Genomic DNA, 13420 nt, shown 5'->3' on the forward strand with positions numbered 1-13420 from the left:
TGGTGGAGCTTTAACAGGACATTGCAGAGCTTCAGCAGGCTGGGGGATGCCTCACCCAGCACAGAAGGCACAGCACATCACTGGTGTGTTGTAAAGTAGCCACCACTGCAAGTGATGGACTACAATCTCATTACAGATTAGTAAACTAAATGTGACAATGTAGTCCATCAATACTGAGCATGCTGACACATACTGTATGCGAAATTCAGAGGAGAAAATTCATACAAGCACGACAAAGCTTTCCCTGTTATTTTAACTAAAGCTAGCCACACACCAGTAAATATTTGTTTGACAAAATTTGTTTTCAGACCATTTGTTTGATTTTTGATTGGTCAATTGCCAATCATTTTTGATCATAAAGATGAGAAACTTTAAAGCCTCAGGACAGAAATGTTTTCTCGTTTCATATCTGAACTAACAAAAAAAACTGTAAATGTGATTTCAGTTTGGAAAACATCATACATTTTGTAGTGTGCATGTGCTAGGCACAAAAGAAACATGTTTAATGCATCTGAAATGTTATTCAATTAGCAGATCTGGTTGAAATTTTAAGGATTTTATGACCAATATTAGTAGACTCAATGATGGCAAGATTAAATGCTCTGATAATTTATTTTTTTTGAATTTCAAACAAAATTTTGTTGAATAACCAGCTTTTATCTATTCTTCTATCAGCCCTTCTAACAAGTGAAATAACCCAGGAATTGTCTGGTTTATTCCTGTAAAATACATGCCTTTTCTCCAAGCTGGCTCCAGTAGGTGGCGTCATACAGCCCTGCCTTCTGTGTCGGTTTGTGGCGTCATACAGATGTGGCGTCATACAGCCCTGCCTTCTGTGTCAGTTTAAGTTGCCCAGCTTTAAGTTTAAATTCTGCAATGTAGGGCAGAGGAAAATCCCCCACAGCTTGATCTGGAGAGGCACAGTACATGCAAAGATGTTGGTTCCTCCCAGGGGCGTCCCGAGGCCGGGTGTCACCAAAAGTAGAGACCGGGTGACACCCCACAGTGATGTCATCACGCATGCGCGGTCATCTAATTGACGCCTGCCAGCAGCCATCTTGGTAATGGATGCCCGGCAGAGAGAGGAGGGGACTTTCACCCGGCAGGATGAGGTATCTCGCCGGGTCCCCTCCTCTCTCCTGACACTGTCGGGCTCTCGGTCCATGACCGAGTGCCCAAATTTTTAGATGTAGTGACACCAAAATGACTGTCAGTCATTTTGGTGTCACCCCTCCAATAGTGTCACCCAGGTACGGGCTGCACCCCTCTTGTGACGCCACTGGTTCCTACTTCTCAATCTTCATTATTAGTTATTACAGAATGTAACCATACAGAATATTTTGGTTTGATGTCATTACTTCCCCACATTTCTCTTAAATTCTAGGATTACCTTGGCTCCAACTACACAACCCTATCTTCCTTTGGTACACATTAAGTATAAAATTCGAGTTACAATACTGTTTAGAAACTTGTTATATTTCTATACCATTGCTTCAACTAACTCCCTTAGAGCCGCTCGACATTATGCTTGTGGTACCCACTCCTTACCAGGAATTCACTGATGTTTTCAGCAAGAAGATGGCTGACACATTACTGTCACATAGGCCATATGACTGTCCTATAGATTTACTCCCAAACATTAAAATACCTTTCGGTCAAATATACATTCTCTCTCAACCTGAATTAGACCATCTTAAACAGTATCTGGAGGAGACCTTAAAAAAGGGTTTCATTAAACTCCTCTTCACCCGCTGGAGCTGGGATGTTCTTATTCGGGAATAAAGACAACAGCCTAAGACCCATCATTGATTACAGGGAATTAAACAAGATTACAGTAAAAAATAGATATCCTCCTCCATTAATCAATTGATTTGTGATTGATTTGTGATTGATTTGAAAGGGCAGTGGTGTAGTGGTTAGCACTTCTGCCTTGCAGCACTGGGGGTCCCTGGTTCGAATCCTGGCCAGGTCATTATCTGCAAGGAGTTTGCATGTTCTCCCTGTACTTGCGTGGGTTTTCTCCGGGTACTCCGGTTTCCTCCCACACTGCTGGTAGGTTAATTGGCTCCTCTCTAAGTTGGCCCTCTATGTATGCATGTGAGATAGGGACCTTAGACTGTAAGCTCCTTGAGGGAAGGGACTGATGTGAATGTGCAACTATGTAAAGTGCTGCGTAAATTGTCGGCACTATATAAATACCTGTAATAAATAAATAGGGCATATAATCTCATCCGTATAGGAACAGGTGAAAACAGCTTTCCACACCTGATATGGGTTATTTGATTACTTGGTAATGCCTTTTGGGATCTGTAATGCCCCTGCAACATTCCAATATTAACAATATCTTCAGAGATTTTCTGAACGTGTGCGTCGTGATTTATTTCGATAACATACTTATTTATTCCAACAGTCTGTCAGAGCATCGTAAACATGTAAGGTCCGTACTTTCAAGACTTCATGTCCATAAGCTCTATGCTAAGCTTGAAAAGTGCATTTTTAAAAGCCACAACCATTCCTTTTGTGGGTTATATTGTTTCGCATAAAGGTATTCAAATGGATAAAGCTAAAACAGATTGCATTTTGAACTGGCCAAAACCACATACCAGAAATTGCAATGATTCCTGGAGTTTTCCAACTTCTAAATTCATAAAAATGTTTTCCTCCATCGTTAAACCTCTCACTCAACTAACAAGTTCTAAATCAAAATTTAGTTGGAACCCCCAGGCACAACATTTGGTCTACTGAAATACTTTATTTACCTGATCCTACTCTACAATACATCCTCAAAGTAGATGCATCACATACTGCCATTGGTGCAATCTTATCTCAGAAGTAGTCTTCAACCTCCCCTCTTTGTCGTGTTGCCTTTTACTCTCGCACGTTAAACACTGCTGAAATCAACTATCCAGTGGGAGAAAATAAATTGTTGGCTATCCAATCAGCCTTAGAAAACTAGACACCCTTTAGAGGGTACCGCCTTACCCATCATCATATGCTCGGTCCATCAATATCTACAATACATAAAGAAAACTAACACTTTATCCTCTAGACAGATGCGTTGGGCATTTCTTTTAATCGTTTCAATTTCATCATTGCTTACAGGCCTGGTTGCAAGAATGGGAAGGCTGACTCTTTATCCAGAATGGTGATTCATCTAAATTAACTAACCTTCCTACTTCAATCATTCTATAAAGCAAGATAATTTGTATGGCCTATGACTTGAAGAATGAATTAAAGAAAGCTCAGCTTGCTGTACCATCATCAGCTGACTTGCATCTGGATACTGAAGGTTTGCTGTGTAAGGATGACAAATTATTTATTCCACCATCTTTACAAGGATAGATCATAAAAGTAGCACATGATGCACCCACAAAAACCTTAACCTACGCCGACGCCACTTTTGGTGGCCCCAGATGTCCAAAACTGTTCAGGATTATGTTAATTCCTGCGAAGTTTGTGCTCGATCAAAGAATGACTCAAGACCTCCATTTGGACTTTTAGCAAATCTGCCAATTGCCGATAAACGGTGGGAGACCATATCTATGGTTTTCATTGTTGACTTACCGCAGGCAAATGGCTATAGAACCATCCTTGTTGCAGTGGACCTTCTCACTAAAATGGCACATTTCATACCTTTTAAAGAAATTACCATCTTGAAAGGAAACTGCAGATGCAATCATCTTCTATGTCATTTATTTACACGGCATCTCAAGCCACATCATTTCATCACAATTCATCTCAAAGGGGATCACAATTCATCTCAAAATTTTGGAGAGCACTATCTAAAATTGCATATTGACCACCATCTCTGAAGTGCTTATGACCCACAAGCAAATGGACAAATGGAAAGAATTAATCGTTGCTTGGAGCAGTATCTGCATTGTTACTGCACTCACCTTCAAGATGATTGGGATCAATTACTACCCTTAGCAGAATTTTCCTACAACAACTCTCTTAGTTGTACTACTAACCAAACACCCTTCTTTTCAAATGAAGGATTCCATCCAACCTTTCCAACCAATAACCCTGCCATGGAGAATTATTTACAGAGATTACATGAAGTTCTAGAAGGACTCAAAAGGAATATTAGGAATGCTCAATTCAGACAAAAATACTATTATCTCAGAAGAAGTGTACTACCACCTTATCAGGTTGGAGATTTGGTCTGGCTTTCTACCAAAAATTGAAATCTTAGAACTCCTTCTAAAAAATTGAGTGCTCTGTTCTTGAGCCCATTCCCTATACAAGCTATTATAAATCAATCTGCAGTCCAACTGAAGTTACCATATAACGTTAAGCTTCATCTTACATTTCACGTCTTCTTATTAAAACCATATAAACAAAATTCCTTCCCGAATCGCAACCTACTCCACCAGTTATTGTAGATGGACAAGAAGAATATGAGGTGCAAGATATTCCAAATTCTAGGTTGCACAGAAACACGCTACAATATTTGATACGCTGGAAATCTTATGCCCCTCAGGAAGATTATTGGGAGGATGCCTCCAATGTACATGTACCTAAACTAGAAACTTGTTAAAAATTCAATCTTCGGTATCCTCGCATACCAGCCAAATCTTTAACCCCCTGTCAGGGTACATCAGTCAGCACCCATAGTACAGCTTCTACCAAGATTGTTGCATGAAACTATGCGCATATTCAGCACTACGGTGCTAGTAATGCGGATGCGCGTAAACAATGCACACGCGCACTAGCGTGCACACGCCTGTCCTTGACGCCAGGCGGGCGCCTTGCTGAGAGATCTTCAGCTGTACTCTGCATCTGTGATTCCATTCCTGATATCAGTTTGACCCAGCTTGATTCCTGACTCTCTGCTTGCTGCCTGCCTTGTGACCGTGGCTCGTCCCTGACCATTCTTCTGCCTCCTGATCTGGTACCATTCTGCTCGCAAGTGTATGACCTGGCCTGCTCCTGATTTCGCTTCTGTCTCCGGCTTATGTACCACGCTGACCGCACGTTACCGATCTGGCTTGCTCCTGACTACGCTTCAGCTCCTCACACCAGTGTCGTCTGACCTGCCTTCGACCACCACCTGCCTCTGGCATCCTGTTGTCAGCTTCAACGTATCCAGTGTGTCAAGCAGTCATACCAGCCACAGGCACTTGTGCCCCTCTCTCTCTGTACAACTACTGTTCCATCTCCAGTGGTGCTCAGACGAGAGCTGCAAGGGAAGGCCTTCCTCATCGCTTCAGGCTCACACCAAGGTACGTGACACCCCCGGAGTGGGTCCATTGTGTGTGTGTGGGGGGGGTTTAAATATTTTGTTTGAGCCAGCTCCAGCAGGTGGCTCTGCCTCCCTATCACTCACACATGCGGGGTCATACAGCCCCGCCTTCTGTGTCAGTTTAAGCCGTAGGATTCATTTCCCCAGCATTAGTGCAATGAACATGCTAGCAGACAGCAGTTTGAATCGTTTTCCATCCTGAAACTTGTTACTACTTGCAATCACTCTTTATCCTGAAGTTCTAGCTACTTTGTAACACTTAGCATCCTGAAGTATCTGCAACTCTGTATCCACTCTCCATTTTGTAGTATGTTGCTGCTTTGTTTCCACTCGCCTTGCTGAAATTATTAGAGACCTCCTGCAGTCTTTTCAGCCATTCAACTCAGCTCAGCTTCTGACCAGTATTCTGAAGCAACTTTCTTCAGTCCTTAGCACAGCTTCCAACATCTGACACAGTGCTCATCCAACACAGTGTGACACTGGCTTCAACCATCTGAACCGCAAGTATATGATTCCCCACGAATATTTCTGTCCGATGCATAAACTCTTAATGTTGAAAAACATTCCTTAGCTTAATTAGACTCAAGTGAAGAGAACGTTTTGAACGCATGAGCCTGCATAATACTCCTTCGTTATGTTACTGGGCCACTGAGTTGTTGAGACTTGTGTTGTGCATACACGCAGAGACTTTACAGCTTTTGCTGAACTACTGCTGAATCCTCCCTGTTGTGGAAGGACACTGTATGAAGTAATACAGTTTTATGTCCTATAAGAACTTGCCGATACATTGCAACGGATGCCATACATCCGCAGCTAAAAACCAGGTGAGTACCTTTATTATAGCTGTTCGTTACAATTTCCCAGCCTGGAAATAACAAGGATTCAGAAGTCATTATAATTTATCAAGCAAATTACCAACACAACTATTCGCAAATCAGGTTGCCTCTGGTCAGCAAAGTCTCTGAGACAGATTAACATCCCATTTGAAAGTTTGCAAAGTTCGGAATTTATTACTAAAGATAATACAAGGTTACAGCTTATATATTTCCACTTTTTACTTTGATATTGGACTGTTCCCTTTGGTCCCGATGTGTGTTGTAAATTTGCCACCGCTCTAAGCTCATTCTCATGATAGACTATAAGTACAATACAAATTAGCTAACCAAATATGAGATTTTAGTGGGAGCAAGCTTGGAGCTGTGGAGCTGTGGACACTTTACAACTCACTCAGGGAACATAAAAGTAAACATTATACATTTTGAAAATTCTATACTAAACAGGATTTTTGTCTTACCTGTAAAATCTGTTTTTAGGAATACATCACAGGACACAAGGAGCTAATTCTTAAATGGTTATGCAGCTACCTTCCGTTAGCTATGAAGCAACAAGTACAAGAGTGGTTCACAGAAACCAGTGGGGAGGGTTGAGTGTCCTGTGATGTACTCCAAGAAAGAGATACATGAAAGACAAAAATCCTATTTCCTAATCGTACATCACAGGACCTAGGGTGATAATTTTTCAATGGATGGGACATCCAAAACAGTTCAACAGAGGGGCAACCTGACTGATACTGGAAGGTGTTACACATACTAACATTTCTAGAAAAGTATAAACTGGAAAGGGGGGAACTTTACGCTTCAAATTATAGGCATAAGTGATAGTTTTTGGAAATCCACTTGGTAATAGTGAGATGAGAGGCTAATTTCTCTATACAGGACCTTCAGGAATGATTAAGAGAATCAGAGCTGTGGATGGAAGGCAAACTCAAACAGCCTGAACCATGTCCAAACAGTTGGGAGAAACCTCTGTAGGATGTATTGGTGCAAGACTCAAAATTAAACACTAATCAAGGCCAGTCTGGAGGAAAGATAGGATGCTTCCCACAGAGTACTTCCTGGGATCAAACTTCCTTGCTTTGCACCAAACGAAATAAGCCCTACGGGTGTGATGGTAGACCTTGCAGCAGGTTGACTTCTTGGCTTTCAGAAGCAAAGCATAGGGATAACAGTTTTAAAGAGGCCTTTGTCCTTCAATATCTCAGCTACAACAGCCATGCCATTAAAGCTAGCAACACACAAGCAGGATGGAATACCATTCCTAAGGACAGTTGACATGAATGATACATAAGTTCCCACAGAGAGTCTGCCACAAGGTTAACTATGTCCGGTAACCATGGCTTCATGGGCCACAGCAATGAGGAACACCGTAATGCCCTCCATCTTGATCCTGAATAGGCAAGAGTTTTAGGGGAGGGAAGGCATAGATCAGGCTAAACTGATCCCACAGAGTCACCATGGCATCTATGGAAAAGGCCCAGGGATCCCTGGAATCTGCCCAGCTTTTTGTTAAGCCTGGACACCAGGATGTCCACGTCCAGCATTACCGACTTGTGACAAAGGTCCCAAAACACCTCCAGGTGAAGGAACTATTCTCTAGGATTCAGACATTGATGATTGCCAATTTTCCACCCCTGGGATATGCATGGTGGACAGGAAAATATTAAGGTTCCCCCAAGCCAGGATCAGGTCAGCTTCTTTTTGAGCAACATGGCTTTTGGCTCCCTAAGCCGTGGCCATGGTGTTATCCAAATGAAGTGTGGTTGGCTGGCCTTTTAACTGGGGGAGGCAACATTGAAGGGACAACTGAATGGCCCTGAGCTCCAGGAGTTGATCGGGAAATGAGATTGCTCCATAGACCAGATCCCTTGAACCAAGAGGTTCCCCAGGACTCTTCCCCAGTCCGACATGCTGGCATCTATCGCAACCACATTAAATTCCATTGGGAGGAAGGATTTCCCCCATCCAACTTCGGGTTAGAGATTAATGACGTTAGGCCAAGCTTTGCCTTGCTTGGCAAGCAGACTGGAAAGTCCAGGAACTTAGCCTGTTTTTCCCACGTAGTCAGAATGCACAGATGCCATTGGAGCTTAGCATTCTGGCTGTGTGGGACAAACAGATGCATTACCTGCACTGCAAAGAAAACTTGAAGGAGGCCAGCATCAAGTCCAGCACCTTCATGCAAAAGATAATGGATGGCAACTACGGGCCTGCCAGGTCTGAGCATGAGAGTGGAGAGATAGGATCTTTTGCTGGGAATGGAAGACCCTGGACATAGCTGTGTTCATGATCAGGTCCAAGTACTCTGAGTGATGGGAGGGTTTCAGCAATGACTTCTGGGGGTTTAGGACCCATCAGAAGCTCTGCAGAGTTTGTATCAGACAACAAATGCTGGTCAAAACAGCACCTGCTTGTCTGATCTTTGTGGAGGATGTCATCCAAGTACCTCATTATTAGTGATGTGCCGAACAGACCCGAGTTCGGTTCGAATTCGAACTTTAGAACAAGGAAAAAGTTTGAACTCGAACTGGGGCCAGTTCAAGTTGGGGCCCTAAGATGGGGCCAGAATTTTGAAAATCAATTGTTCCCTTTTTGAAGGCTTATATGCAAGTTATTGGCCATAAAAAGGGTATGGGGATTCCGGTACTGCACTGGTGGACATGTATCAATAAAAAAAAAACTTTTGAAAAAAGGAGCAGTGATTTTAACATCACCTACAGTGAAACAATAATAAAAAAAAATCCTTTAAATATTGTGCCTGGCTGGTCCCCTTGAACTGCCTGTAAAGTGGCGCATCTGTACGATGTATAGAACTTGCTGCAGCAAATAGTGACATTTATAAAGAAAAAAAAAAAAAAAAGCATGCGGTTCCCCCTCCCAAACAATACCAGACCCTTTAGGTCTGGTAGGAAAGTTAGGAGGGACCCCATTTAAAAAAAAAAGCAAAAAAAAAAGCATGGGGTTCCCCCCAAAACTCATGCCAGACCCTTTAGGTCTGTTAGGAATTTTAGAAGGGACCCGCAAGTTATAATTTTTTTTAAAAAGTGTGTGGGGTTCCTCCTCAAAGTCATATCAGGACCTTAAGGCCTGGTTGGAATTTTAAGGAGGAACCCCACCCCCAAAAATGGGGAAAAAAAACATGGAGTGCCCCCCCTCCCTGACATAGCAGGCCACATGCCCCTGGAAAAGCAAAAGGTCACCCCTGGAAAAGCACGTTGTCCACGTGCCGATGGGGACAAGGGCCCCCGCAAGCCCTGAGGCATTGGTTGTAGGGGTGCGAGCAGGGCGTCTTATTCACATCAGGGTACACCTTTAATAAAGGGGCTCCCAGATGCGCCCCCCTTGTGAATGAGTAAGGGGTACTTGTACCTCTACCCATTCACTAAAGGATTTTTAAAAAATTATTTAATTTAAAAAAAGACATGTTTTTGACAAGTCTTTTATTTTAAAAAATACCCCCCAAAAATGGATTCACCGACCTAATCCTAGGGTCAATCACGACGTCCAGCGTTGTCCACGACGACGACGACGACTCGACAAAATAAAACAAGAATAAATAGAAATAATAATACAAAAAGAAAAAAAATGACGCCCGTCGACCCGTCCGCTTACGAACTCCCGCCACAGAATGGCATTCTGACAGATGCTTGCAAAATATAAATAACTGGGCTTTAGCCAATCAAGGCTCACAAGGCACTGTGCGGTGCGCCAAATGCCTGTCCACCGAATGCCCTGATAGTTTGTGTATTCGCTGAACACATGAACTGCCGATGTTCGAGTCGAACTCTTGTTTGACTCGACCATCGAGCTTATCCCTACTCATTAAGGCAATGTCCTGAGTCTGAAACAGAGCTAACACAGGGGGCAGCATTTTGATAAAGACCTCAGGTTTGAGGAACAGGCTGAATGGAAGGGCAACAAAGAATGTACTTCTCTCAGAGCAGAGAGAAGGTGTCCATCAGCTAAGAACCGAGGTAGGCTGGCAGTGGGAGGGTTATCTGTATATACAGTATATCTGTGGCTTTATTACAGTTTTGATTTGTGAGAGTAAAATTACCTAAAGGTAGCTGCATAACCCAGCCATTGAAGAATTAACTTCCTGTGTCTAATTTTACTAACACTTACCTTGCAGGTTTCGGTGATGTTGAAAAGGTGTTCCCCAACAGGCTTTTTTTAGTGCCGGGATCCTAGAAGAAAAAGTACAGGTCCCCCATCCACACTATTCAAAGCAATGAGGGGTTCCCACCACTGGAATACTTTTAAGTGCTTATGGAATTCTCAAGAGGGAGTTCCCTGTGGCATCGCTGCCCATATTTGACAAATTCCAAATATTTTTTTTTTAAATGTGCAGTGTGTTTATTTACATTTTAACCTGCATGCTCCAGTGAACTAGTTAGAACCCTCCTCCTCTGCAAGGAAGAAGATATAAAACCAAAACGAAGCTAAAAGCCCCTATTACATACCTATAGCTATAGGTATGTAATAGGGGCTTTTAGCTTCGGTTTTTTTAGGTAACACAGCAATTAGGGTGCAGTTACACTTCAAGAGACATCTGCAAGAGACATATATAATAAGCTGTGATATAAGTAAAATCAACATATATTACCATGTACTTTGCTTTCATTCGAAATGCTCCCATTCTGCAACATATACATACTGCTATTTCTCTGTTTAAAAAAAAGACAAATAAAATGGTGTTTGTATGGTTTTAGGTGACATTACTATTTTTAATATGTGAATATTTGTAAATTTCATGTACACAATATATTACCTGAAGCCCAACTACAGCTAAAACCTTTTATTGTGCTTTAGATAGAGGTATTTATTGCTCTCCGGTAACAGATAGAATCAATTTTTTTATTGGAATTGGGAAGAATAACAAGGTCTGAAATGATTGGATTTTTGAATTTGCCTTGAAATCCTTTTCTTGGAAATTCATTGAGGGTCAAGGAATTTAGAGACACTTGGGTTTAACAGGAGGGTTTGGACACTGGCAAACAAAAAAACTCTGACCGCCTGGTTTAACCCCTCCCACTCCCAGCATTCCTCATTTTTGTAACAAGCAGTGCAGAGAGAAAGATCAGAAACACAGAGGAGTGGGCAGTGGTGTATTTTGGTTTTGTGCTACCTTAGGCAAGACTAAACTCGGGCACCCCCCAATCTAAATTTGCCCCACCCCTTCCTGTTTAAGACCCACTACTTCATCTGTAAACTCCACCCTTTTCTTCTTGGAGCTCCACCTCTTCTTCTTCTCTGTACATTAAAAGTGGATAAAGAGTGCCTATATGTTGTTTTGTGTACCATTTCAAACGTTGTATATATTATTTTTGTTTTCAAATTCTTTATTTATGAACAAAAAGGTGGGATACAAAGAGTATAAACCAAATATATGAGCCACATGGCTTCACATCAATCCAAGTAAAAAAAAAAAACTGATTGTAAGAGTTATGTCCAAAGAATTGAGAACATCTCAAACAGTGTTAAGTATATATTATTTTAAGAGATCTTTAAATAAAATAATGAAAACTGTAAATTCAACCATTTTTAACTTTTATTTAAGTAAACAAACATATACATATTTTAAACTGAAATGCAACTTTTTGAATCTGAGAGGATGTCATCCAGTGTGATTTCATATAAAAAGTCACTTGCTTTGTATTATATTTCATAAATATTATGTCCAGTCCTTGCATAAGTGTCAGAAGCCTCCCTAACCTTCAAATGCATGAGGCCGGCGTTCAGTTGTTCTGTAGCCTCTTTGGATTGTGCCTCTCTTCGGATGTGCCTGTCTGAATCCTGTGCTCCTTTGTCTGACAGAGCAATACAACAAATAAATAAAACCTCCATGCCTCTGAGAGACATCAGAGGCAACAGAGAACTCAGCCTCTCACTCTCAGGGATACTGTTACTATTTAAACTGGTGCGCGCTGTATCCAGCTTCTGACAGGTTGCGCTGTTAGTGTAGCCGCAAAGCCCACTGCACATTTAGGAGGTTATTCACTATTGAGCCAAAGAATGCAGCCGTAACTTCGGCTCTCTTCGGCAGCCTCTGCCCTTCGGTTAAGTCGAACCGAAGGGCTACTGTATGGGCTATTCACAATAGCCCATACAGCAGCCGAAGGCAGGCGAGCTGAAGGCATATGTTTTGGCTCGACTGAGCCGAGGTGACAGTCGAAGCATGGAGAAAGGTCGGCAGAAGCCGACCAATTTCCACGCAAGTGGCAGCTGGGCGGAGCCATATGAGATCTTACGGTTCGCTCCGTCCAGTTGTAATGACAGATCAGCGTCCCCAAATGACCTGGGGATGCTGATCTGTCATCAAACAATAACAACTAGGCGGAGAATCTGGTGCTGGCCAATAGGAAACAGTTGGGCGGAGCTAGCGGTGATGTCAAATGTTTATATTTTGCCGGCATCTGTCAGATTCTACATTATGCGGCGGTAATGTCATGGCTGGCTCTGCCCAGTTGTTATTCATTGGTCGGGACCTGCTAGAAGACTCTGGCAGATGACCGCCAATAGGAAACAGTTGGGCGGAGCTAGCTGTCACTGCTAGCTCTGACCAACTTTTAAAAAAAACATCTTTATTAATTTTTTTATTCTTCTCACTTATTTTCTATTCTGCTCAGTACCTCAGAGGTCTTGAGCAGAATAGCCGAGCTGAATGCTCGAGTGAGTTGCCGGAGCTTGCCGTCTCAACTGATCCAGTTGGATGCACTTCAACAAAGACGCACTTCGTCTTAGCCAAAACATGCAGAGCATGTTCGGCTGACTGAAGGCAGCCGATATACGGTTGATTCCAGCAGATGTACGGCTGAAATCAGCCTTACTGAGCCAGAGTGAATAGCCGAACGTCGCTCAGCTCACTTCACTTCAGCTGGGTTATTCACTTGTTGTAATACCTCTGATGATCGCTATGGAACTCAGCTGCGGATGACATCCTAAACAAGTCCCACACTTTATGTTTTGGATGTTTAGTTCACATCAAAGAAGTAGCAGTCAATAGTTTTGAATGGAACTAGATCCACTATAGTAACTTTGTAATGTTTTAACTTCACATCACAGAAGTAGCAGTCAATAGTTGTGAAGGGAATTAGATCCGCTATGGTAACTTTGTAATGTTTTAACTTCACATCACAGAAGTAGCAGTCAATAGGTTTTAAATAGAAATGGATCAGCTAGGATAGCTGGAAATACTTGCTGTTAGCTGTGAAATCGAGAACTCAGGCTGAAAGAGGAGACTTCAGTGAGATGCACTGAAACCCTTGAGGCAATAGCTGGTTTCCTTGATTTATTAGTTTGAATGGTTGAGGCAGGGTTCAAGCTGTTCAGGGCACAG

At 42.3% G+C, this 13420-nt stretch overlaps 1 protein-coding gene across 1 annotated transcript in view; it reads right to left on the reverse strand.

The window, feature by feature from the left end:
* Positions 1 to 13420, reverse strand: part of SLC9A3 (solute carrier family 9 member A3) — a 313153-nt gene that overhangs the window by 24052 nt on the left and 275681 nt on the right. The window contains exon 14 of the mRNA XM_018558948.1: positions 10688 to 10748. Within this exon, the coding sequence (XP_018414450.1) occupies positions 10688 to 10748 (61 nt within the window). The remainder of the gene's footprint in view (positions 1 to 10687; positions 10749 to 13420) is intronic.

This window comes from Nanorana parkeri, unplaced genomic scaffold (assembly GCF_000935625.1).
Source record: "Nanorana parkeri isolate BGI_ZX_2015 unplaced genomic scaffold, ASM93562v1 scaffold370, whole genome shotgun sequence".
NCBI classification, from domain to species: Eukaryota; Metazoa; Chordata; class Amphibia; order Anura; family Dicroglossidae; genus Nanorana; species Nanorana parkeri.